We start from the raw sequence: 27,305 nt of genomic DNA, 5'->3' as shown, positions 1-27,305 counted from the left end.
GAAGTAACTTCTGCCTTCCTCACCATTTCTGCTCACCTGCTGCCTACTCCACTCCCTGTGATATTTCTCAGCTGTGTTATTTCCCACCTGGCGATCACATTGGCACAGCTACCAGTCACATCCAACAATCAGCATGTACCCTGCTCCCTTCTTGCTGCCTGTACTTCCTCACAACATCTCCAGCCAGTCCCTTCTGTGGGTATCTGTGGCCCAGGGTTGGCTACCAGCATGGACACTCCTAGAGAAAGGTGTAAAGTAGGAGAAAGTAAGCACAAGCTCTGCAGACACTTGATGGCAGCAGGAGAAGAGGATCAGAAACTAAGCTTAAAACAGGGGGGAAGAACTTGTGTCACTGATATACAAGACCTGGCATTTGACCAGGTCTCAGTGAACACAAGGTGCCAGTGCTTGCTTGGTTCTCAGCAGTTGTCTCACTGCTCCAGGACAGAGAGCCTCTTGGCCACCTCTCACAAACCTAGGATGATCCCAGTGGAGGCTGCACAAGCGGATTAATGTGATTAACTCAGCGAGTGTGAGGGAGGGTGAAAATGGCTGCTGCCAGCCCTGTGCCACCATTGCCACCTGCTGCCATCACCTTCAGCTGCCATTGCCTGAGTCAGGTGCTGTGCCTGTACAGGGGGTGGCCCTGTCTCTAAAATCTCTTCAGATTTTGCATTTAAAATAAGGTATAAGTAAGCTTATATAGTAAACTAGATAAGGAATAACAGATCTGAAAAGGAGCCTTCTGGTTTCTGGGTCTGCCCTGCAAAGCATAAAATGCAGTATCAAGCAGCAGTGCTTCCATTGTGCTCTAGTTTACACCAGGTCAAATTTCTAGGAAAAAGAAGAGGTGCTCACTCAAGTCCTGGTTCATAAATGCCATAAGCACTAGCACACAAATCTAGACATTATCAGCGTGTTAACTTGCTACTTTTCTAATAAAAATATATTCTAATGGCCTAGGTCTTGGCTGTTAGGAAGAGAATTAATAATAGAGATCTTATGTTAAAAGTAAGTCTTACATAAAATCCTCAGGACTTACTGGAAAGCATTTACTTTGTTTACAGAAGAAGCAAAGAATACTGAGGTGAGTTTCCCTCTGATTCTATACCTGTAAACAAACGTGCAGTGCTGGGAGTGGCTAGGCAAGTTCGTTAGGTGCTGGTGGAAGATTTGTTTTACCTGCTCTGAGAACTGATGGGGGCAGCCTGTGAGCTTTTCCAGCTTCCTCTCTCCTTTCACAATGCAGGAGGTGTGGCCAAGGTACCTCCATGCATTTTGGCATGGGGAAGATGAGGGCTGACCTAGTGTGAGCAGGAACTTCTCTGTTGTTTTGTGCATCTCAGAGGTGCTAAGGTTTATAACTGTGAGCTGTTGTCTTGGAGTCTTTGCAATCACATGGAGTTCATTGGCAGTGTCCTCCCCATAGCAGGCAGCGGAGTGACGCTAGGCTTGGGACAGAGCAAGATTTTGTCTTCCTGTGACTGGATAGCGTTGGAACCTGTGACCTGAAATGAAAGGTACTGTATTCCATTATATGTTATGCTAGCAGGGAGTAGAGAGAGCTTGGAAGACTTTTTTTATTCTAGGTGATGTTTGGTGGGGCACTGGGGATACTGCAACTCTTAAAATGATACACACTAGATAAATATTGAGAAGAAAAATCAATTTAATGTAACCTTTTCTCTAGGGGTGTCAATATTTCTGCAGTCCTAATGTACTGGTGTGTTTACTTAGCACGTGTGTGAACCAGCTTTCCTAGACACCAATTATGGCTGCTTAAAAGAAGTGTGCAGACCCCTGGTATCTCTAGTCCATAAACTGGAATTAAAGATATAGAATCAGAGCATTCATAAGCTTTCTTATTCTTCTGTAATGTGGTAGATACACAACCTTGTTTCACCAGACCTCAAGCTATGTGTGTATGGATAAGGAATGAAATGGTGATATATAACTTTCAAAGCAGGGAATCCCAGAATAAATCTCAGAAGTCTTAAAAGGAAAAAAAACATGTGATGAAATACACAGGCAAACTGTAACAACTCTGAAATTCTTCATGAGTATCAGTCATAGATAAAGAGTAAGAGAAATGATTAATTGTTTAAAGAGGAATGATGGGAAATTAGAAACAAGTACTCCTTGGAGATATCAAACCATTTTCTATGGATTTCTTTTTTTTTTCCTTTTTTTTTTCCTTTTTTTTTCCCCTTTAAAAAGAAAACAGGAGATTGGGAAAAGAAGGATGATTAGACTTCAAGTGGAATTAATTCCTAGGCTTAATGAAAATCAGGGTTTAAAACCAAAGAATAAAAGCACTATAACAAAAGGAGTTTATACTCACGTTACCAGAAAATCCCAGAGACTTGCTGCCTTGTGGGTGGGTGTAAGCTGCAGCACCAGGGCTGCTAAGGGGAAAAGACACAGCACAGGGTAGTTCTCCTCAAGTTGACTTTCATGTCTAAAAGACAAATGTATATTCTGTCTGAATGAGCTTGAGGCCCCAGTGATTTAGGAGGGTATTGTCAGCTGTGTGTTTTCTAAACTGGAAGAAAACGACAAAGATAAATATTGCAGTGCTGAAGCACGTACTGTGTTTTTAGACACTCCTCTTAAATGATTTGGCATATTGTTGCCTCCACAGGTAGTGAAGTGTGTTTGTAGAAATAAACTTGAATATTTCTTTTTAGCCTGTAGGAAAAACTGGTTTAATGCAAAGTTCTTTATGATGAGAAACTCAAATTCCAGACTGTGAGTAGAACGTGACATCTGACATCTAGTGGCTTTGGGTCAGCCCATAGCATTTGTTTCCCTTTCTGTGTTGCTGTTTTTGTATCTGGTATGAAAGTGAAATAAGCCAAATGAGAGAGGAGTGAAGAATGGGAAATAAGGGAGAGAAAAGCAAGTACGTGAGAGGTATATTTCTGGATGGGCATTTTCTCTAATTATTTTTGCAAAGTATGTTCTGTTGTATGTTCCTTAGATGGAGCAGGAATAGTATTTCTCCATTTTACACTCTCTGTGCTTGGACGTCTATTAGAGGAATTTAATTAGCAGTTGACTTAAAAACATGCATTTGGTTATGAACTACATTCATAAGAGTTCTTCTGCTACTAGGATATATGTAGTCATTGCTACTGGAGTTGGTACTGGCAAAAGCGTGCCGTTGTGTGTCTTTATTCAGATGCTTTGAGGGTTTAGGAACCCAAGTAAAATCCTTGTCACTGTGGATTAAGTCATTGCTTTTATTATCGGGGCCGCTGTGGTGTTGTTGAACTATTACAAACACACTGACTTGATGTTGTGTCTGTCTTTTTCCTTTTTCTTCCACTTCATTGAAACCAGGACTGAATTACCAGTCAAAATATTTGTTACAAATAAGTATCTCTCCTCAGGGATAGAAGCACTGAAATGCTTCTTCTCCCTTTGCACACCAGTGGCAATGATTATGTTCTAGATTGAGGGTGGAAAGTGTTTATTTCAGAAGATTTAGCATTGACTGTCTTGTTTTGAGAGCACATCTCACCACCAGCAAGAATAGACGAGCTAGTCACAAGCTAGTTTTCAGCATAGCAATGAATAGGTGCCAGATGCTTGGTCTGTATGTAACCATGAATTGGTTTCACTGAATACTTTTTGTGAGCTTCTACCATGCTTAGGATATTCTATTAATATTAAACCATTATATTATTGTAGGAGATGTGGGCTTTATTCTTTCAGTGCATATTTAATAGAACGACTTTGTATAAACTATTGGTGCTCTTTTCCTCTAAATGCATTTTGAGCACAAGGCTTTCATCTGCACGTAGTGTGTGTGCATCTCAGCCCACAAAGCAGTGGGCACTAAGGGACTCTGACAGCTCTCACGGAGAGGTCGAGCATAGAGATTGCCCTCTAATCCTTTGAAAGTCTTTTTAGTAAGAGGGTGCCTCTACTATTCCACAGTTTCTTACAACTGCTTGTTTATATTTAGTATGTACATAATCACATTGCTGGCTGTTTGCTTCAGTTTCTTAGTAAGACAACACCATGTTACCCTGCATATCCCAGTGAGCCCACAACTCAGAAGACCACGCATGTATATTAGCAGGTTTTGATATTTTAATAAGTTCTAATCTTCATTGGATTTAAACAAAACAAAACAAAAAAATTATGTGCACCTTGCGGTTATATAGCACAGGCTTACAGTGACCTATGCATGTATGTGAAAATTCATGGTGTCTGGTGTTCAAAGAGTCATTTATTTTCTTATAAGACTTAGAAACAATGAACAGACCTTATTTTTCACACAGCCTTATGATGTAGGAGCAGGGAAGGGCCCAGAGAACATCTAAGCATTCCTGACCCCAACTAGCATCATTCACTGCTGATGATTGTTCAACTTTTTACTATGACCAGAGATGATGCTCTCAGTGCTTCACTGCTCTTTTAGACTGTAGTTTGCTTTTAGAATTTTTTCTTGTAGCTTAATCTTTCTGGCACAAGACTAAACTGCTGTAGGCATGAAGTACGAAGGATCATTTTGTTCTGTTTGCAGTTACTTTTTCTGTATTTGAAAGTTTAATGCCTCAGTCATCTCATCCAATGCTGAAACGCTGATGACTCTTTTTTAGATGATGTGCTGTAAGCCTTTCACTTTGAGATTAGCAGAGCATGAGTTCCTTTTGGACTATGAGCTATGTTTTCTACAGAGGACATGATCGAGCAGTAGCAATGACAGTGTCACTATGGTTACTGCTGGGCATGTCATGGGCTGATATGATCAGTGGCAGTTGCTATGCTATGGAGAGTAATTCATCAACTGGACCTTTGATTTGCAGCGGTGATTTAAGAATGAGATGCTGGGTAGGTTAAAACCCTCTAGGGACAGTTAACGTGCAAGACCAGATAAAACGGTTTTGGAATGAGGTACAAGACACTAATTCTAGATGAAATTGAAAGTAGTCTATTAGAAAAAGGAACTGAAGTAATGGAGTATAAGTTATTGTTAATTTGGACACGAGCAATTATCTGTTCTTAATTTTTCTATAGTAATGCAAGCAAACAATTTTTCTGATGCAGGATTTGAGTTACCCAAAAAACACTATGTGGGAGATGATCACTCAGTGTTCTTGGAGGGAATAGCAATTCTTGGCTAGTTCTAGAACATCACTTTTGACCACTGGAAATATCACTCAAGAATTTGCCTGACTTGTAATGAAGATAACAGGAGAGCAGCTTAGAACGTTGAGCCCAGGATAGCGTTCAGGCACTAGAATGGCAAGGATAAGCTGCTGAAGAACAGTGTAAATGATATCAGAACATAGCAGATATTTTAAGGCAAAATATGTTACATTTGAAACAATGGAGGCTGAATTTTATCAGTCAACAAGAGCATCTGTCAGTATGGTGAAAGTGCTGTTCAGTAAGAAGAAACTAAAGGTGTCTCTAAAAGCAAGGATTTGCAAGCCCTCTTGAGAACCACATGCACCAACACATTTAAATAACATTTACTTCTCTCTAGTAGTTAAGTGACTGCAATGCTGTTTTGAAATACCAACCAGGTTTTTTCCTTTGTGCATTTAATTTTTTTTTTCTGTAATTCTTTAACACAAGGTACCTAAATTTCACGGTCACAGAATTTATTGTTCTAATCTGTACACTGGAAAATAAGTCAAGCCAGTAGCCTAGAACTTTGGAATTTTGTAGGCCTTGTCTTGTAGCAAACACGTGTATTTGTGTGTGATGGTGCTGGAGTCTTCCTCATCCAGAATGATCTGGTCTTCTCTGATTGCTCTCACTGTTCAGTAGTGTTGGAAGTCAGCCTTCAGGAAAGGTGCATGGCTGTACTTCTTGGGACAATTGGAAGACTTCCTTAGAGTTTAATTTATTTGCATTCCTGAGTGCTGTGATCGATTGTTCCAGAGCACTGAAGAATGATGTGATGTTAAGACATGCTGACTAAATAAATCAACTTATTAGGAGCTCAATGAAAAACAAACACGTAAAGTAGAAAAAGCCAAGCTGGCATAGTTTCATGCTAAAAGCCCTTTTTGCAACTGGTAAATCTGTAGTATAATTTATCATAGAGTTATCTAGGCTGGAAAAGATCTTCAAGATCATCAAGTCCAGCCATCAGTGTTGTTACATTTCTTTGGGATTGCAGATGGGCAGATTCTCATCCGTCTGTAAATCTAATCCTCATACAACATACTCCATTCTCTCAGATTTCCTCATTACCAGTATAGAACTGAAGTTTAGCCTTGCTACACGTGGAAAATACTCTTCACCTTGTTCTAGAATATTCTAATTCCTTGTTCCTTCAAGTTTGCTGCTTCGCAGTTCATTGGTTTTTGCCTCATTTGGATTATTTGTGCTAATTTTAAAGGCCATAGCAGATCTGTATTTATGCCTTGAGGGGCAGCATGCTTCAGCTAAGGTACTTCCGTAGGAAGCTTATTTGGTGCTGCTGGATGGCTGTGTGCTCTCTTCGTAAGGAGGCACTGGGTCTGGAGAGAGCTCAATGTGAGCCTCACCCAGGGCAGTCTTTGTTGTGGCCTCCTCGTAGGATGGAGGCAAGCACATGGAGAGAAACGTGGCATCCGGGAGGAGAGTGGAGTAATGAAAACTCTGCTCGCTGTTCCAGGGCAGCACAGAAAAGAAATTGGACACGTCGTGCTCAGGCAGGGCCTCAGGGAGGTCAATGCTGAAGATCTGCCCTTGTGGGATGGGGCGCTGGCAGCGGCGGTACAGGAAGAGCAGCAGGAATGCCAGGAAGAGCATCATGGTGGCAGGCAAAATGATGCACAGAAATGGCTCTATGTCGTCTTTGGTTGAACTTATCTGTTGTCTACTCTGTAATAAAAGCAAATAGGTAGTGTGTTGGATGCATGGAGACCTCTTAATCACAGAGGAAAAAAACCCACGTTCTCCCAGGAATGACCTAGCAGTTTCATTCCCGAATTATTTTCTGTCTGCATTGGTGCCACTAACACAGCGTGTTTTGCAAGCTACTGGTTTGCCAAATCCTGCTAGCTGGTCTATGAAAACAAAACACTTCGACAACTAGAGGCAATATAAATGACAAAGTAGCTAAGAGAGCTGGGTTTCTAGAAAAATCATTTTTTGTGAGTGGGGAAAAATACCGACAGCATGAAACTGTGTGTATTTTTGTATGAGTTATTACTCTTGGATCACTGGGACCTGTTCTCTTGTGAGAGGCTGGTTGAGCTTTTAAAACTTGAGGCAATACTGAATTGCAGAGGAGAAGGGCTAGACATCCACTGGATAATGTCATTTCTGTTTGGAAATCTTGACTGTTAACTTTAAAGAACAAACATTATAACAGCTGCCCCTTCCATCAGGACTAACCACCAGCAATACCTGGACTTTGGCTGCTTTATCCTTACGTGCCAGACCCAGATAAAACTTGGTTTGTTGGGACAGCCAGGACAGGGGCTCTTCCTTGAGCCTGTTCTGCCAGCTATCCCAGAATCATTTCCCTGTTTAGAAATATGGACAAAAGACCTCTGCACCAAGCTTTTGAGTTGTGTTGTAGGATGTCAGAAGTTTTAAGCTATGAGGTTTTTTTTTTTTTTTCAGTGACACATGCGTGTGTTTGTTTTTTTTTTCTGTTGTATTTGCTTCACTTTTAAAATTGAATGGATCTTATTTCCAATCTAAGTCTATCTAGCTCTAGCTTCTGATAACTGGATCTCATTCAGATTTAGTCTAGAGTTTATGAAAAGCGTCTATGCTCATCCTTCAAGAACTGTGGTGGTTCTGGTAGCTGCATAACTATGCTGTAACCTATATTCAGCCGTTTGTCTGCCATGCCTTTGTTACTTCTCCATTTCATAGTCATATTATTAAATTATTTGTATGTGGTAATGCTTAGAAAAAAGAACGTAAATTGTAAATTGTTTTTTACTTGTAGCAGCAAAACAGAGCAGATTTCTGCCTTTTGTTTTTCCCTCTGAGTTGTTGTGGGTCTGAGGCTAAGCCTTTTGAAGACATTTTAAAATACATAAAAACTATCATGGATGAGCTATTAAGCTTTTTTCTCAGCTGTCTTTTAACTACGGAAATGCATACTAAAGAATTATCTCATATTTACTGATCATTTCTTATTAATGAGCTTCTGGCAGTACAAGCTGTTGTCTTACCTCACTGTCAAGTGAGCTATAAAAAGTTCAAAGAAAACACTTAGCTATTATTCTAAAGCAGACATTAGAATACTTAATAAATATGGGAGATTTGCTTTAAAAACTTTGCTACTGGTTGTTTTTTCTTTACCTTACTTAGTTCTTAAAACACTGCATGCAAGAAGTGAGGAAAAAATTGTTTTAGTTTGTATACTGAGATTATTGAGATTCCCTGAGTCTGTAGTGCTAGCAGTACTTTCTTAATGGATATTTGGAAGAGCTGGAATAGCATTTTATGGGATAGAAATTTTTGCTATCGGTGAAGAGCACATTTTTTGGGTTTGAGGTTTAATTTGTAGGGAGCAAGCTGTCGATCAGTTTCACATACTTTTTAAAACATTTGTGAGTTGTGTGCTGTTGTGGTTGGCACTCTTACCTTCTGTCCTAGATAAGTGTTTGACACTTGAGACTAGTAAAAGGTATGTTGAGTCTCAGTTCCAGCCAAATGCATCACCACTATGAATGTATTTTTTTTTTTGCTTTCTCGGGTTGGATATTAGGAAAAAATTCTTCTCAGAAGGAGAAATAATGCATAGAAACAGGCTGCCCAGGAAGGTGGTGGAGGCACCATCCCCGGGGTTTTTCAATAAATGTGGCACTGAGGGACGTGGTTGGTAGGCATGGTGGAGGTGGGCTGGTGGTTGGACTAGATGGTCTTAGAGGTCTTTTCCAACCTTTATGACTGTATGAATTGCAGTGGGGAAAAAGAAAAGTGCGATTTTGAATAATAACTGAGGACTGTTGTTGTTTCATTCCTGTGCTGATGGAAGCACAGCCTGGTGTTACAGTTGCCTGGTGCTGCCTGGTCTGGGACATGGCCTCGTAGGGTCTGAGGCATGTAGAATAAATAGAGTGGCAAACAGGTAAGAATGGACTGAGGGGCTGGATTTGAATTTACAGATGCTCAGGGCCTTAAGCATAAACCGCAGTGAGTTACTGTCCATTGTGATACAGCCTCCTGATAAACATTTTTCAGTCTGGTTTTACATGGAGATACGGTTCAAGAAACTTTCTCTGCAGCTGATTAATAGCTTGCAGATATATCTAAACACAACTAAAGTACAGGGGAAAAAACTAAGTGGTGTTGATCCCAGTACTTCTGGTGCAATTTTGTGCCTGTTTCTGAGATGAGCAGCTATGGGGCTACAGAACAATGTTGCAGAGATCTTGACATAAATTCTTGGAAACATTTATAGCCATAATACATACACCAAAAACTGTAATGAAACTAAATGGTTTTTTTCTGAAGTTCTAAAGCTAAAAATAAACAGTGAGCCAATATGTATGGTGGAAAATAACTGCTGGAACTGGAAAACAAAATGCCCTAGAAATGAAGCTGCATCTTCAGTAATTAAAGATGCTCTGCCTGTGTTACCATTGGTAGCTACTGTAGATTTTGTAATTGACAATAGTAAGATTAGGACTTCCAGCATGAAATAAGCTACAAAAACACAAGGAAAATAGCCCTCATAATGAGAGGAAGGCAGGAAAGTCTGCAGCAGTAAAAGGGATTAATTTTCTAAAAAGACCTGTTTGTTTTTTTTTTTTTCCTCTCTAGAACTGATTTTTAGTTGGGTGGTCTGGGCACTGTGGATTACTTCTTGCTCCATTAATTCTTTTTTTACTTTCACCGTTATGGGGAGTGAAGCAAAGGGTCAGTTTTCCAAAACATGGAGAACAGCACAGAAATAGCAAAGCCTTTCATTAGTAATCTGCTTGCTTACATTTTTTTTTAATGTGCTGAGCATGTACAGTTGCTGGATTACAGATTATGTGAACCATAGGAATTAAGATGAGCTCTTACTCATGCCTGTTGGTAAAGGAATGAAATGGAGAGCACAGATGAGTTGTGTGGCGTTTCCATAATGAATTAAGTGAGGTTAGACCTGAACACGTTTAGACAAAAAGAAACCTGATGCTTACTTTAAAAGAGAAAGACCTCATAAGGCGAAACATGAGTTTAAAGGAAGCTTTCTTATAAAGATAGAAAAAGGAAAGTTTGACTTCCTTAAATTCCCATTGAAGTGGCTGGTGCTAAAATTCATTGTATTGCTAATGATTTGCTTGAGTTCTTAAAACATTATTGAAATGATTTTTTTTAAATAGAGCTTGTGTTCGGACCAGTGTTTTTGATAAGGCGCTTGAAATTGGATCAGGAAATAGGTACTTCTGAAATGTTTTCAGTGGATTTGGAACAAAGTCTGCTTTGAAGTCAATAACTGTGGCCCATGCCCAGATGTTTTTCTATGTTTTCCCACCCTGCTGCTTAAAGCGGATTTGTTATTGCTTGTCAAAAGCCAAACTGACAAACAGGAAAACATTTTGATGTGTTTTTGTATGCATCAACAGTGACGCACAACTTTGAGGTGAGCCTAAATTTACACTGAAGTGTTAAATACTTGTTAGAATGTGATTGTGTTGATGATGTTTGTTTCCCACAGTCGGACAAAACCAGTTTCAAGGTGCGAAGTCACTGCAACTCATACACCAGCAGTCTGATGAGATACTACTGATGAGGTAGACTCTTAAAATCATAGAGTTGTTTTTAAAGCTGCTTTTCCTCCAGTTTTGACATCCCCACACACCTACACTTCTCTTTTACAGCAGTACACTTGATAGCTAAGTAGCATGGCCAGTGTGCTTACTAGTGCTACTTGGCATAGGCGTTTACTAGGGGTACGTGCGCACTTGAAATTAGTTTCCCCTCAGAGAAGCCATCTCCCTACACAAAAGCACACAGAAGCACAAGCAGGCAGGCTGTGTTTTCCACTCTGACAGCTACTCCCTCCCCTCCTCCCCACTCGCCTGCCTGTTATCCTCTCTCAGAAGTAATCAGTGTGCAGCTTAGAGAACAAGAGTTCATCGTCGCCTGATACTCACTCTTAACATCTGCAGAAAGGCTTCATGGGACCAGACCCAAAGCACAGACATGTATTTAAAAGAAAGGAAATCCAGGAGTAGAGCAATGAATTCTGCTTAAAAGAAACTTATTTAGCAGCTGCTCCGACAAGATTTTTCTTCTAATGATTTTTCCTTCACCACAGATGCATTTAAAACCACAACAGAACATACATGCTTTTGCTCTATGTAATTGAGTATTACCGCTTTGACAGCTCAGTACACCCACGCTGACTCTGTGCTATACACTGAGGCGCTGTACAAATGTATACACACATGCAAAGTCAAAGGAAGTGCCACAGATGCTGGCAGGTACAGACCTGGAGCTCTGTTTCCAGAAGTGGCCCACCTGGTTCAGTGTTCAGCCAGTCGTAGTTCCCCCTGTCAGCGTGTCCAAATTTCTTCCAGCTGCTGTCCAGGAGCTGCTTCATGCTTTCGTCCACCCGCTCTTCTGCCTTTGTGCCTCCACCTTCCTTCACTGCTTGCGGCTGCGTCCCCTCCTCCTAGCCTTGACCCCGCTGGGCTGCTCTCCACTAATGATCGTGTGGAAATTGTGTCCTGAGCAAAGGGAGAAAACAAATAGAAACCCCTGTGTCAGGAAGCCAAGCAGGCGGATCTCCTCTTCTCTCTTCACTTCCAAGTCAATCTCCGTGGATTTGCTTCAGTGGCCTACATTACCAGTAAAGCTGGCATCAGGTATCAGGGACCCGTGGCTGATAGTGCTCTGATTGGAGGGCTCCCCGCATTAGGATTATTAAAAAGGGAATTTGCATGTGAAGCTGAGACCACATGGTCCTGACTCCATGCAGATAAATAACCGCCTATATTTAGGGATCTAACAAATGCTTTTCCAACAAAATAATAATAACAAGCTCCTATACCAAGAGTGAAAGTTCCCTGTCTGCTACAGAGTGCCAGAAGAACCAAAGATCTAGGCAGGTTTTTGTTCCCAGTGGCTCATGCCTACAATAAACAGTGAAAGTATCTGCTGCATAGAGAGACAAGGACGGAAGGCTAAATGCTATGCTGAATTATTTAGCAGCATGAGAATGCAAATGTTAATGGTAAATCCAGAGAGAGAAAGCTGCCAGGGCAGCTTTGGTCACTGTGAGCATACGAACACTTTCAGTAGTGAGTTGTCAGTGTATTTGACTCAGAGCTCGCTTACTGGCTTCTAGGGTGTGAGTTATTAAATAGAGATTGTTTTGAGTGAGAAGCCTTTGCTGTGTTCTTCAAGCAAATAAAATGTCAGGGATGTATATTAACCTCTAATGGGAGCAATATTTCATCTGTGTGGTTCAGGGTTTAACTCTTACTGAGAAAGAAGTTAGTTGAATCATAAAATTGTCTGAGTTGGAATGGACCTTCAAAGTTCCTCTGGTCCAATGCCTCTGCAATAAACAGGGACGCCAACAGATAGATCAGGGTGCTCAGAGGCCCTCCAGCCTGACCTCGAGTCTCTCCAGGGATGGGGCATCCACCAGCTCCTTGGGCAACCTATTCCAGTGCTTCATTACTCTTATAGCTACGGTGTCTTTTTCTTTTTCCACTGAGCAGAGGGAGGCTGTGGGTAATACCCTATTCAACTGCAGTGTGTATTGTATGGCATCTCAAGGTCAGTCTGTTTAAGCAAATTTCTGTTCAGGTCTGATAATACAAAATCTGGGGGTCAAGATTCTTAAGTTGTATTGAGGTCACTGGTCCCAGAAAACTGTAGACCTTGTTCAGAGCAGTCGGGGCAGCCCAGGTGTGAACTGCTGTGTCCTCTGAGCAGCTGGGTCCTGACTCAACAGGTCACACTGAGACAGCCAAATTCCTCTGCTTGGTGTCCCAGGACTCTGTGTGGAAGCAACAATGAAACTATCCATCCTAAACCACAGTGTTAAAATAAATTCCTTCGGGAGACTTGTGGTTTAAATCTGTCATCTCACGTACAAGCATGAAATGCTCATATACCATCTTAATTAGGGTCTTAATACAACCCCTAAGATTATGAATGCTATTTTTAAAACGTTACTGTAAATTTGCTTTGGGACTGCCATGAATAATGAGGAGAAGAGAAAGATGATGTCTGCTTATGGTATCATTGCTCTGTTTGATAAATTTTAGCCAAAATAAGGTGTGCACTTCAAAGGCTAACTGACCTAACTTACCACGTGCTGTGAATTCTTGGCCTCTGGAACATCTTCAAGAGTGGTTTAACTTTGTAGAGCTGAGGCCAAGTGTAAATTTGAGGAAACATAGTCCTTTGTCATGCAGATAATAGGAACAATAATGGTTGTCTCTCTGGCTTTACAATCAATGGACCTGTTAGAAGGTTACAGAGAGCACACACTCTGCTGCCAGGGGGTCTGCAGCTTATAATACAGTGCATCTGTATAGATCTGCCTGTGCAAAACTCAAGTGCTGCTACTCCATGTTGAAGCTGTGGTAACACATCAGACAGGTTTCTAGCAACTCTGTGGATCGCTTGAGACCTGTTTCTCATGGAGTTCATGCCCATGGCTTGGGCATGCTTCCCTGTGGAGATGCAGGGGAGGAGCATCCTCTAGTCCAAGCCTCTCAGCCAGGTGTCAGGCTTGATGCTTTTAGATGTGGAGGAGGAAGAACTTTGGAGCTCTTCAGACTTCAGCGTGCATCAGTCTTTTTTTTTTTTTTCCTTCTTCTTTTCTCCTGCCTTTGTTCTTGGAAGTAATTCATTGACTCATTTTGATCCTGTCAACTTGGAGAAAATAGTTAAGGTGGGATGGTAACACCTGAGTGATTTAAAGTTTTTTTGTTTTTTGTTTTTTTTTTTTTTTTTTTACAGATTTATATAAGATTGTTGATAGTTATCGGTCAGTGTTGCTAATACTACTTCTAATGTTCAAGAAGGGAGAGACTTTCTTAGGAAGCCAGTGCAGAAAATGGGCACATTCCCAACTCTCAGAATGAAGATCTGGTAATAAATAATTCCTATTTCTGATGTGCTGAGATATTAGAGACAAGGGGTGTAACTCTATGTTGTATTGCCTCTGATATTAATAGGGAGCAGAATATCCATTGTGCCCTAAATCACAAAACGGCTTGGGTTGGAGTCGATCTTAAAGCCCTCCCAGTCCCAACCCCCTGCTGTGGGCAGGGCTGCCATCCACCAAATCAGGGTTCCCAGATCCCTCTCCAACCTGGCCTTGAATACTTCCAGGGGTGGGATGGCCACGATCTCCCTGGGCAGCCTGTGCCTCACCACCCTCTGAATAAATAATTTCTTCCTAGTATCTACCCTAGATCTCCTCTTTATTTTAAACCCATACCCTTTGTCTTGTCACTGTCAGATTGTGTAAAATACTGGTCTCCCTCCTGCTTCTAAGCTCCATTCAAGTACTGGGAGATCACAGTGAAGTCATAGAATCACTCTGGTTAGAAAAGACCTTAAAGATCATAGAGTACAACCACAACCTAACCATACTACCCTGATAACCTTCTGCTCAATCATGTCCCTGAGCACCACATCCAAATGGTTTTTAAGCACATTCAGGGATGGTGACTCAATCACCTCCCTGGGGAGCCTATTCCAGTGTTTAACAACCCTTTCTGTAAAGATGTTTTTTCTGATATCCAACCTAAACTTACCCTGGTGCAACTTAAGGCTATTTCCCCTTGTCCTATTGCCAGTGAGAAGAGACCAGCTCTGCTGTCTCTGCAATCACCTTTCAGATATTGAAAGAGAGCAATAAGGTCTCCCCTCAGCCTCCTTTTCCCCAGACTGAACAGCCCCAGTTCCTTCAGACTCTCCTCATAGGGCATATTCTCCAAGCCTTTCGCAAGCCTTGTTGCCCTTCTTTGGACCTGCTCCAGCACCTCGATGTCCTTTCTGTACTGAGAAGCCCAAAAATGAACACAGTACTTGAGGTGAGGCTTCACCAATGCTGAGAACAGGGGCAGGATCTCCTGGGAGTCTTCTCTGTGTTGAACAAGCCCAACTCCTTCAGCCTGTCTTCCTAGGAGAGGTGCTCCAGCTCTCTGATCACCTTTGTGGCCCTGCTCTGCACCTGCTCCAACAGCTCCGCATCCTTTCTATTCTGGTTACTGTTGCAGCCTAGGTTACTGTTGGCCTTCCAGCAAGTACATGCTGCTGGCTCATGTTCAGTAGTAGATGGGCTTTGGGGTCTGTGAAGGCACTGTTACTTGCTTTTCCTTAACCCCCTTTTATGACTGGTTGAGTGGCTTTCTTGAAGCTGCAGATCCCATCTGTGTTGGACTGAGTTAGACAAGTGTTTGACTTTGTGCCCTGTCAAGGAAAGGCTTTCCTTCGGGGAGAAAGAGAAAATGATTCCAATCCACGGACTTCTGAATCCACGTGAAACTTTCTGAATTGAAGTGTGCATTATTTATTGGGGCATCAGATGAAAGGCTTTTGGCAATTTTGCGCAGTTTTCATTTAGGTGAACTGGAACAGTGCTTTGCTTGAAATAACACACATTTTGTTTCAAGAAGCGCACAATAACACAGTAACTCTGCAGTAACACATGTACTGTTTCAATTTGGAGTTTGCACCCTGAAAATGAATCTGTTCTGGGCCTGAAGACTCCTACTTACAGCTTATGGGGAAAGTGCACAGTCCCCTGCAGCCTGTAAGATAAAGTTTGCTATAGAAATATGTGAAGAAAATCTTATATATAGGAAAATGGCAAATCTAAAGACACAGCAAAAGCTTTATTTTTTTCAAGTGCAGTTGTTGGTTGGGCTTGTGGGCAAAGCTGCAGTCAGGCCATAAATCAGGGATGTGACCTTTGTTGAACAAAGGCGGGTGCAATAGCCTTAAATGCACAAAGCTTTACAATCAGGGCTGGTGGCATACTGACCTCAATGCTACCTAAAGGGACAGGGGGGAAAAAAACAAAAAAACAAAACAAAAAAAACAAAAACCAAAAACAAAACAAAACAACAACAACAAAAACAAAACAAAACAAAACAAAACAACCTGAGAACAAAAAGGGAAAATTTTCCTCACCAGTCAACTGGGAGGAGAGAAGAGGGACTCTTAGAGAGGTGTCCTTCCTGGGTGTCCCCTCAAGTGCAGGAGGCACCTCACAGCATAATGCGTATTTTGTACGATTGATGTCTAAATGTTCGGAGGGAAGTAATTACAAGTTAAAAATAATTGGGAAGTCTGGGAAGGTGCCGAGAACCATTGTTCAGTGTGGATAGCCTTGTATGTAAATGGGTGGCTTTTGAGATGCACAGTGGTGAAGGCTTGGGTCCAAGATAATGTGGAAGATAGATTCTACCTGGGGCAGTGGTGTGCTGAGTCAGCTACTTAGGCAGGTATGTAACCTCTACTGCAAAATGGAAATCTCATCCTTTGTCCAGGTCTGAATCTCTCAAGGTATCAGGGTGTTTTATGGAAGAGGAACCAGGCATCTGCTGGGGGAAAGAGAGGATTACTGGGCCTGCAAAGGTGAGCTCTTACAATGGGGTTGGGCTGTATAGGCACAACTGAACCTGACTGGTTAGAGGCGTTGTGTATTGCTGTTTCAGCTCAGTTTTTTGCTTCATTTGGCTCCAAACATTACTTTTCACCTATGGAGGATGATGCCTCATTGAAAGGGATACTTGCCCATTCAATACAGTTCATTAATCAGGGTTCATACTCAAGCAGGAGATGTGAAAAATAGACAGAAATGACGCAGTGTAACATTTGGTGTGACCCATCATCCTCTTTCTCTGTCTTACTTCAGCAGTCAGTGCTCTGTAGTCTGTGAGCACAGCAGGGAAGGAAGATAAGGAGGTGCTACCAGAGATCCACACCTAATGGTGGTCATCCTTCTTGTCCTATGCTCAGCACAGCTCTGCCTAAAACATCCTGTGGCAGGCTGTTATGCTGCATTTCCTTTTCATTGTTCTCACTGCTTTTGTTCCCATGAAATACTAAAGGAGATTTGGGTAAGGGGGAATGGTTTTAAGCTGAGATGGGAGGTTTAGGTTAGATATTAGGAGGAAGTTTTTCACCCTGAGGGTGGTGACGCACTGGAACAGGTTGCCCAAGGAGGTTATGGATGCCCCATACCTGGCATTCAAGGCCAGGCTGGATGTGTCTCTGGGCAGCCTGGTCTGGTGGTTGGTGACCCTGCCTACAGCAGGGGGGTTGAAACTACATGATCTTTGAGGTCCTTTCCAGCCCAGGCCGTTCTCTGATTCTATGATTTGATTGGAAGTTTGCAAGAAAAAAGCATATTAGTAAACTAGATTTTAACTTTCCATTTTTTCTTCTTTTCCCTGTGATTGGCTTTGCAAACTAATAATCTTTACTCTCCTGGGCTTGAGGCTGGTCACAAGAGCCTGAATTGAGATCTTCAATTATTTAGTGTCCTTTTAAAAGGGAAGGAATTGTGTGAGGGGGAGAATTAAGATCTGCTCTGATGAACACCCCTGCAGCTGGGACTTGGAAAGAACGTTTTTATCAGGGCACACAAACTTCCTCCTTGCTTTTATGCACAATCATTGCATCTCTACATAGAAACATCTTCCCATGTTTTCTCAAGAGAAAATTAATTGCTTTTGCAGGTAAGGGTTTCAAACCAAACAAGAGCCTCATCACCCTCCTCTCCTTACGCAAGTTACTGCAATGCATTTACAAAACCATTTTTCACTTTCTCATTATGTCTGACATTCTCATTTCCCAAGCTTGAAGGTTTGTCTCTTTCTGACCTTCTGGGCATACTTACAGGGACAGATTTAAATACAGCATGTTTTTAGCCTGTTGGTGTCCTCATAGTCTCTGGCACAAAGGAGATTCTGATTTGACGTACAAAAAAAAAAAAAAAGGCCAGAAATGTAATGTGATGGTCAAAAATGTAGTAAAGGAAGTAATTGAGAAATGCTATCTTGAATATATATTCTAAACTATTTTAAGTTTTAGTTATTTTATTTGACTGTGCTGGGAGATGAGGATGTTGACACCTCCTTAGATGCTGATGCTAACCACAGCAAACAAACAAACAGCTTCACCATGTTTCCTTAGAGATGGTGATCCATAGGTATTGTCTCTACTTCAAGGGTGCATATCTATCAGTTTCAAAACAGCTTCCCTCAACAAACAAAGTCCCCTGAACAATCAAAACCAAGCCAAAACAAAGCAGAACAAAACAAATGGATTTATTCTCACAGTTTTTTTTATGAGGAGCCAGAAAATGGTGCGTACAGCCTGGCTTTGATTTGTTTGGGATTCTTTGAGTTTTGAAATCTGGATGCTGAGTGCACTGTTCTAGGACGTCATATCAGCCATTTGGATAAAGATTTCAACTTTGTTGTTAACAGTGTTATTAAATATTAGATGTGAAGAGGTTTATCCTGGTGCTACCTTCTTTGCCAAAAGCTTAGAAATTGGAGATCACCTGTTTCACGTGGTTCAACTGACAGTACCCAAGCCTGATTCTACCTTTTGTTTCTACCTCCTTCTTGGGCATATTCAGTGGACCAAAAGAAAGATCAATCTGCTTGTTATGGCAGAGAAAGGAGAGCTTTACCAAAGCTACTGAAGGAATGTGCGAGTCTGTATGGTTTGGTGGCAGTTTTTCCTCCTCTGAGCCTTTAAGGTGACTGTCTCTTGCTGGCCTGTAGATGGATTTGGAAGAGTTGACCTTCCTATACCTAAAAATTAGCCTGTTAAAACTGAACCATTATCTATTTTTGCTGATGAACATGTTTGGTGAAAGCTCCTATGGGAATGTCTCCCCACCAGTTAATTAACTGTACCAAATGCAATCTGTTGAATTTTGCCTACATAACAGTGCACTCAGTGGTCACTGCCTTTCTTGTACCTTGCTCAGGAGTCTAGTGGATGAGTTTGGTGATTCCACTGAAGGAGAGAGAAAACTTGAGATTCAGTTGGCTTTTAAAAAAATAATAATTACATATTTAAATTATATATATATATAAATATATATATATATAAATATATATATATTTGATGACGGCTGTTTTCTTTGGTGAGCCAACAAATGAAAGAAATAGAAGTGTCTTATCAATGCAACTACAAATAAACTTCACAACTTGTACCATATGTCGACCTCTCCCACCCAGTGGCAGCAGAAGCCAGGCTGATCTGATCCCACTCTGAGAATACAGACAGGACCTCATACATGTCAAGAGTTAAGGAAATAGTGGAATGGTATTTTCTGTATGTACCCAGCTGCTGTTTTACATTAAACAGTGCTATTTAGGAGGAAAAGAAAATCTTTTGAATGGTATCTAAGTGAGATATGTAGAGCAGCAGAAGGTAGTTTCCTGGAATGAAATTAGATCAGACTGTTGGGATTTAACACTCTTGTTTCACCAGAAATTGCTGTAAGGCTATCAAAGCATCACAGCTTCATTTAGTTGCTTTGTAATCTGCTCTAATACATCTCTTTTAACCTTCCTCCTGATGGGGTTGTTGTGTAACAAACATTGAAGGCCAGAGCTTGTGTTGCTTCAGTGCTTAAGTTACTGCTGAGAGTAATATTATGATGGGGATAGTCAAAGGAAATATCTGTTTAGAGGGACAGAGGTGAGATGTTTGCGTGAGCGGATGCCCCTTACTGGCTTTTTAATGTAGTTAGCAGGTTGGAGTAACAACAGGAATCTGACCATGGAGGTTCAAGCTCTGATTCCACGTGGCTGTGTCTGGAGATGGCAGTAAGCCTTAGTGGGATAGCTGGCAGCTGAATTTTCACTCTTGAGACCCTATGGAAAGCCACAGGTGTACAGGAGTGTACCATAAATGTTACATGGACTGTTGTCTTGTCACTGAAGGACTCCTGCTTTCAGAAAGCACCATAACCCTTCTCTTTTAGAGTCCTGGTTGACAATTGCTTTCTCTGTAACTGCATTTTGTTTGCATTTGAAAGTCTGCATGGTGATTGGGCAGGACATGCTTTCACGTAATGATTCCTTCAAACTAAACAGGAGAAACTACTGATCCAACTTGGGTCAGAATGAGAGATTTGGGTGCCAGAGGGTGGCTTAGCATAGCTGTGACAAGGAGGGAAGCATTGCATAGTTCTTGCTGTTGGGCTGCACTTCTAGCATGGGAACACTTTGATTGCCAGCTATACTCTGCGTTAGAGGGAAATATGGCTGGGGAGTGTCTGGCTTGCAAACCCAGCACCATTTGGCTGAGAAATGATGCTCTGTGGATCTCTGCTTGTCCCTGGTGTATCTACAGCAGCTTTGACACTGGGAGCACGGAGCAGGGGAGAAGCACTGTCTGGACTTCAGTGGTAGTAAAGTGGTGTATGTCTGTGTGTAAGTGGGACGTTAAGAGTTCAGCCCCAAAGGTTACAACTATGAAGGAAAGTAATGTCCTTTCTGCTATAGTGTTTTGCTTTGTTTCCTTTTTCTCCAAAAATACCATCTCCAATGGAATCACAGCCAGAAGTATTTTTGCTAGTTATTAATTAATGAGGGGTGAAATCACTTGTTTTGCGAAATTCCACACGTTCTACTTGAACTTTCTAGATATCTCGGTCTTAATCCTTCTTTTTCCTCACCCCCTGCTCTTTCCCAGCCCAAACTCTGGTGTGGAGTGGTGTAGGGTCATTTGTTACACTGTGTAGATCTCAGCTCTCCTCGAAAAATAAAACCCAATATCAGTTCCAAGCCACTGAGCTCCCCAGGCCACCTGTGAAAGCTGCAGTCCTGCAGCATTTCAGTCCTCAGTGCTGCAACGTTTTGCTTGACTACAAACTGGAAAATAACTACCTTTAGACAAAACAAACACCAGATTATTTTGCATTTGCTTCTTTATTCTACAACACAAGCAACATAAATAGTTTTTAATTTTTTTGTTTTAAAATATTTCCATTTCAGAATTCAGTCTGAACAAAATATACACAAAATACAATTTGCAAGCCAGCTTACAGTGACTTCCTGACCAATGGACACTGAAGAACCAAACAAAGCAGCACAACGGAACGCAGCAGATACAGGAAGGTGTTATTCTAAAGGAGAAAGGTAGAGGGAGGAAACATGAATCAAACTGGGGAACTGCAGCTTGGTATGAACTCCGTAGAAGGTAAATCCAGCGTAAGAACTCTAGACATTTATAGTCTCTCTTTAAAAACATTTGTGGCTCCTCCTGAATATACAGTTATAGAGATGAAATCCTGGGAATAATGCTTTGTAATAAAATGCTTTCTATGGCAGCCATCATCATGGAAATAGAATTTGCTTTTTATTTTGGAATAGGAATAATCAGATCTTTGGCAAAATGGAGTGTCTACTCCCTTTGGCTTTCTATCAGTTTTCAGCTCTGGTCAGAGGGCCCATGGAGTAAATTTGCGGTATCATAAATAATGACAAAAATGGAGGTGGGGAAGGGGAAGGTGAGGGGAACTAAATGAAGTTGCTCCCTGCTGTCACTTCATACTTTCACACCTCTTGTCCATCTGCTCCTTGAAATGATGTGCAGCGCAGGGCTCTGCTACCACATGGCTTGGCCCTTCCTGGCTGCTCTCACTTTGGTATCAAATCATGCTTTCTTCCACAGATCTGGGGGCTCAGCAGCCATGGCCTGACTGGGGAGGTGGTATTTGTCCCTGCAGCTCTCCTGCTTCCCTTTGCTTCCTGGGGAAGTATGGTATTTCACCACAGACTATGCTAAGCGAAGGTGTGGAAAGAAAATAAGGAATAAGTCCTTAATGCTCCATAGGTGGAAGTATGTAACTACTTTTTGATAAGTGGGATGTTGAGTTGCAAGAATTGAAATAGATCCTCCTGCCACTTTTTGTTAACAAAGAAAGCCTTCCATAACCCCAGTTCCCTGAAATGCTGTGGCAGGGGCGAGTAAGCAAACCTTTGCTTGTGAATTTGCCAAAAATAAAGAGGATTTGAGGGATCTGGTCCCACAGGCAAGCTCATTATTGCATTAATCCAGGATCATGCAGCGTAGCTCCACTGATATCCATAGTCAGAATTAGGGCATTTCCCCTGTTCTCTGCTTCTGGTTCTTGTCTTGGACCTCTCAGCATTAAGTGAAAAGAACAGTGCATACTTATGCTAGGTGCTTTGTTATTTTCTTTTTAAATAGCCAGACTGTCATGTTTGTCCAAAGCTGTTTAGTATGAAATGAAACTGTAGTTAGCATCACATATAAAGGGGCAGTAGTGGAGATAAAACAAAGAGGAGGTGAGATTTCTTCCATGCAACTGTACAACTTCCTGGAGAGCCAGGCATGTTGCTGGTGAGTGCTGCTGATAGACCCTTATGTTGTATCCCTACAGAAGCTCTGCTCAAAATGGGGAGACTCAGAGAAGAGGGGTCAGTAGCTGCCAGATGTTATCTACATTGCATAAAATCCAACATTTGTGCTTCTGTGCTGTGGTAAGTTGGTCCTTTTATACTGAAGGAGAAGGTATATATATATATTTTAAATTGATGGTATTGCATCATTTCTTTAAAGAATTGCGGAGTTATCAGACATTGAGGAAAAAGAGAATCTATTTGTCTAATTTCATATGCCATGCTTACTACTATAAACAGATCTTCCCAGAAGTGATTATAACCAGAATATTGATTAAATTGCTTGCTTAAGCATAATCTTATCATACCCTCACAGAAATAAGATATGGGAAGGGAAGAATTGGTTGAATTTGTTAAATTAAAAACAATTTATCATTGACTAATAGCACTTCTAATTGCTAAAAGTGAAAATGGCTAAATTCTGCACGCTCAGTTTCCAACTAAGCTTGTATACAAGAGCTGGTTAGAAATGAAGGCTTGCTATGGTTGGCTTCTTGCACATTAAAACTGGATCTGTGCAAGAGCGAAGGTTCTAGTTTTAGTCTGGGAGCACTTTGACGCACGGGAATGTGTGCTGTTTTTTTGTGGAATTCCAGGAATGAGGTGTATAAGGGGCCACAACAGATAGCAGGAACTATACAGGACTTTCCCCTTCCTGAGAACTTGTTGACTTGTATGCAAGAATTGAAGGATTCAAGGACTGAGTCCAGAGTATAAATATTCCCACTAATAACAATGGCTTGGGCAGTCTGAGAGCGGGCCTAAGCTGTAGCAGGAGATGGCAAATGCAGGCAGCACACACAGCTGGACCTCTCTACTTGTTAGCCTGTTTGACACTCAAGTTTCATACTGGTCCTGCGCTGAGTTCTGAAGTGGAGATACCAGCACTGAGATACCACTATATTCAGAGCAAATGGAGATTACATAAGGTAACATGGGGTATTCAGAGGTGGGAATTACCTCTTGGACAAATGAGAACTCATTGGTGAATTTTACAGTAAAGAGAACTTGAAGCTCAAATTCAAGACAAAGTACCTTGCTGGGTCAAACCATGGGTGAAAACTCTGCTTGTCCTCCACAGAAGCCAGCTATACTCCAGATGTAGTGTATTGTTTTATCTGTGATGAGACAAAAGCTGTGTTTGGCATTTTACAAGAAAAAGTTCTGCCCAGGTCTATGTAACCCTTTCCCTAATAATTTTGTCTGGATGCTGAATGAAATCAGTTATGATAAATGCCTATTCTAGGAGAGAATTAAATCCTAACGTCCTGATGAAAGCATGTTAACCAGGAGATAAATGTTCTGATTCAACAGTAGTTGGTTCTATGCTGCTGTTACCTTGCACAGTGGGCTACAAGGCTATAAGAATTGGAATGTGTTATGTGAGGGAGATGCAGGGAGGGGTGCTTTGCACTGCTGGATGTGTTGGGGTGGTCAGAGCTAGGGGCTAGTGCCAATACTCTTCCCTGGGACCATTCTGTGCAAGTTCCTTCTCTGGGCATGAAGCTTGCACTGTGAGGCCTGCAAGCACTGAGCTGGCAGCTTTAGACCAAGTGGTCCGAAGAATGAATGGAGCAAAGCACACAGGCCTACAAAATGGTGACTTCACACTCAGCATTTTGCTACTTTGGGGCTTGCTAATGTCTATGGCTAAACTAGCAAAAAAAAAAAAAAGCCTGATGAACCAACTCCACATGTTGCTCTCAGACTAATAGCTCCTGAAGTGGTGGTTAGCTGTCCTCATCTGCTTACCATTTTGCACAGAAGGAAAAGGAAGAGCAACACCTGTTAAAGATTGCTCACCTAAAGCCTGCTGCCACAAAGATTCCTTTGTGCTCCTCCCATGCTTTTAGATGGTATTTCTGGAATGATGCAGTTACTTATGCCCTTAGATGGTTTCCTAAGGGAGGGGTATGGGCAAAGAGAGGCACTAAGGGTGACAATGGGCACTTAGTGTATAATTTGGAAGGAGAAGTTTAAAATGCATTGCAGTACAGCAGTGCTTTGGTTGAGCAGCTTGCTAAGCAGGTAATGCTGGGCTGGGCTGTGTTCAGGTGCTTGGCTGGGGGCAGTCATGTTCATTCCTAGAGCTTCTCTTTCTGATTTACAGACAGTATGGAACCATGGTGTTTCCTAAACAACTGGCCCCATTCTGGAATCCTGAGTGACTCCCTTGGTACTGCTATCTGTTTTACTTCTCCAACATAAATTAAGGATTTGCTTTAGTTTTGGGTAAGCACAGTGAAAATCTCAATCCCTGAAATGAATGTATAATGAAAAATAGCACATTTGAGTGCCCTTGCATGCAGGTGTTTATTCTGATTCTGGCTATTGCCTAATTAACATCCTGCCTTAAAAGCAGTTCTGTATAGATACCAAATAAAAAGATAAAAAAAATATATAGCCACCTTTTTTACTCAACCTAAAGATGTGTAAGAAAAACATGGCAACAGAAATCTAACACTATGCTAAGGGCTTGGAATATAATCTCACCTGTCCCCAAGGAAGTATTACAACTGTTGGGAAAACTGACATTTGATACTATTATTAAATTACTTATGTTTCAAGTCAGTGTGCATGGTAAGGAGTTGTTTTTATGGAATTTTTGATGTTCCTGGAATAATTCTGCAAGTAGAGTTCTGATAATAAGAGAAACAGTGTGACAGACACTGCAGAATGGTACAGGACAAAGTATGCCTCACACACAAATCTAGCAGTTGGCAAATGGGGAGTGGGTGATGGAGGGCAAAGGCAGGATGACAGTGACAGATTCGTAGTAAATGCATCAGCTGGGGTGAAGGCTATTCAGCACATTTTTTTTTTTTTTTTTTTTTTTTTTTTTTAACTGACCCTCTATTTTTTTAGGTTCAAGATGCTAAAAACAGTTGAGCAAAGTCCAGGACTGATGTAAAAAGATGATATTTTTTGAGGATGCAGGGACCAAAGATGTATATTTAGTTGGTATGAACATTTAAAAAGTCTTGGAAGAACATCATTAAGGGATCACCCAAGATTAAATTAGTTCTGATGAATTACTTAAACATCTAATCAACAAATGATGTAGTATAGGAGTACAAGTCCCTGTCACATACTTTGTGAAGCAAAAGTAACCCTTCACTGTGTCCAGTGTGAATATTTGACAGTACAGTAGTCAATCCTTCCACCTCTCCCCCGCTAATAATATTGGCAGATTGTAGTAGTCCTTATAGAAGCACTGCACAGAGGGAGTATGTACCTACATAAGACTCTGTTCCCTGTTTACTACAGCAGATGAGAAAGGGGAGAGAAGCAGAAAGGTTAGTTACATTCTTTTTAGGCTATTTTCCATCTTGATGAACTTCAACATAGAGTGATAGGCTAAATTTAGTGTAAGGGTCCTGACTGCAGTAGTTAGAATAGATGCTAAAGTCAGCTTAGCTGCAGTGTTGCTTGAACTGGAGGAACACTTCACTGTGTTGTGAGTGCTGGATACTGGCATGCAGACTGGCTGTAGCTTTGCTCTGTGGTGTGTTTTCCCCTCTAGCTTCAGAGAAAACAGCAAAACAAACTTCCTGTAGCCTTTTGGAGAAATTATATATGTGGAAAAATGACCACCTGTGGTCATAGCTGAAGTAGCCAGAGTGATGCTGTAGAGAAGGCAGGTTGACAGTGCCTTTTTTCCCCAAGCATTACTTCAAAGGGTAATGAAAGGACAAATAGCCTGTGTTTGGTTCACCAGTTTAAGACCTGGGATACTTTAACAATCACTCACTTGCTACTCTGAATATCACCAGATTTCAAAGGCTCTTCTCAGAGCAAAATAAATTTCAACTTTCTTCAATTAGCAAGGCATATAGTACTGTAATAATCTTTATTTGGCTTTCCTCTCATGCCAATTTCGGAATGGAAAAAGTTACTCTGAACAAGTGCCACCTTTTTATTTATGTTTTGTTATATAGGTCTTGCTTGCCTGGTTTGATGGTTCCATTCATAGCTAATTACAAGTGTGGATGTTTACCTAGAATTTGATGTGACTCCTGCTGCTGTAAATTTGAATCTAAATGAAGGTTACTGAAATGTATTTTGACTTTAGATACCAGTCTGATTTACTGGCAGATTCTGGGGTCATTCCATGCCCCCGGACACATTCATGCATCACCTGCTCTGCAAGTATGTGTGAGGAACACAGTCTCAAGTGGATAGGGGAAATATATCAACAAGCTCGTTGTTTCTTAATTTATCACCAACAAACAGGCAGTTAATGAACCCCAAATACCCCTTTGCTGTATATCCTGGCTGTCTTCTCCCCTTTGCAACAGAGCACAGCTAGTTTAAATGATGATATCGTACACACGGCCCACTCTTCCCAGCCATTCCCGTACTGCCTGACGAACACGGATATCAGTCACATGACAGGTCAGCTGGCTGATACATGGGAACACTGCTGGCTGGAGGGCTGTGAAAGTTTGGTCTGGTAGAGCCTGAATCTGGCTGAGAACTGTCAGCACCATGTTCGTCCATGCCTATGAAATTGGATAAAAAAAAAAAAAGACTCTTCAGAATACCTTTCTATATAGAGAAGTCTATCAGATTAGACAGAAAAGGCATCTTATCACTGCAGCTTCATGAAGAAGGCTCAGCAATACCAGCATATTAATTTATTGTTGACTGCACAATTCAGTACTGTATGTTGCTGTTTGACTTTGTATTTCATGTATCAAGATCACTCTTCATCACCTATTATTTCATCCCACACCGAACAAAGATTTAATGCTTTTGCTGATTTGATTACTCAGATATACAAATAAGTTCCTATTTAGTAACAGGGCCCACTCTGCTTTGGAATTAACAAAAAGCTTATTAAATAAAAAAGCATTACACCAAGTACCCTCACATTTTCAAAAGCCCTCAGTAGGCTGGAGCCCATAGCAGTAAGCAGAGTTCATTGTTGGTTGTTTTTAGGAAAGTGCAGTTTTGGCCTCAATC

At 41.3% G+C, this 27,305-nt stretch overlaps 2 protein-coding genes and 1 long non-coding RNA gene across 8 annotated transcripts in view; 1 reads left to right on the top strand and 2 right to left on the bottom strand.

Annotated features, from left to right (window-relative positions):
- LOC128076854 (uncharacterized) lies at positions 1 to 21,029 on the top strand. The gene is made up of 3 exons (XR_008204689.1): positions 1 to 1,520; positions 16,431 to 16,518; positions 20,910 to 21,029. It is a non-coding gene; the product is annotated as an uncharacterized LOC128076854 (long non-coding RNA).
- Positions 5,604 to 11,749, bottom strand: SMIM28 (small integral membrane protein 28). Its single transcript, XM_052675012.1, has 2 exons — positions 11,399 to 11,749; positions 5,604 to 6,831 (listed from the first exon to the last, which is right to left on the bottom strand). Exons 1-2 carry the CDS (start codon positions 11,507 to 11,509, stop codon positions 6,433 to 6,435), a joined length of 510 nt encoding a protein of 169 aa, XP_052530972.1. The 5' UTR covers positions 11,510 to 11,749; the 3' UTR covers positions 5,604 to 6,432.
- The window catches only part of ARFGEF3 (ARFGEF family member 3), an 85,742-nt gene continuing 79,261 nt past the window's right edge, over positions 20,825 to 27,305 (bottom strand). For all 6 annotated transcript variants that reach the window (XM_052674412.1, XM_052674423.1, XM_052674431.1 and 3 more), the window contains one exon: positions 20,825 to 26,842. In XM_052674412.1, coding sequence (XP_052530372.1) covers positions 26,651 to 26,842 — 192 coding nt within the window. In that variant the 3' untranslated portion in view covers positions 20,825 to 26,650. The remainder of the gene's footprint in view (positions 26,843 to 27,305) is intronic.

Source organism: Tympanuchus pallidicinctus, unplaced genomic scaffold (genome assembly GCF_026119805.1).
Source record: "Tympanuchus pallidicinctus isolate F22 unplaced genomic scaffold, pur_lepc_1.0 scaffold1, whole genome shotgun sequence".
Lineage (NCBI taxonomy): Eukaryota > Metazoa > Chordata > Aves > Galliformes > Phasianidae > Tympanuchus > Tympanuchus pallidicinctus.
Note: the sequence above shows the minus strand (reverse complement) of the source record. Positions and strands in the feature narration are given on the sequence as shown.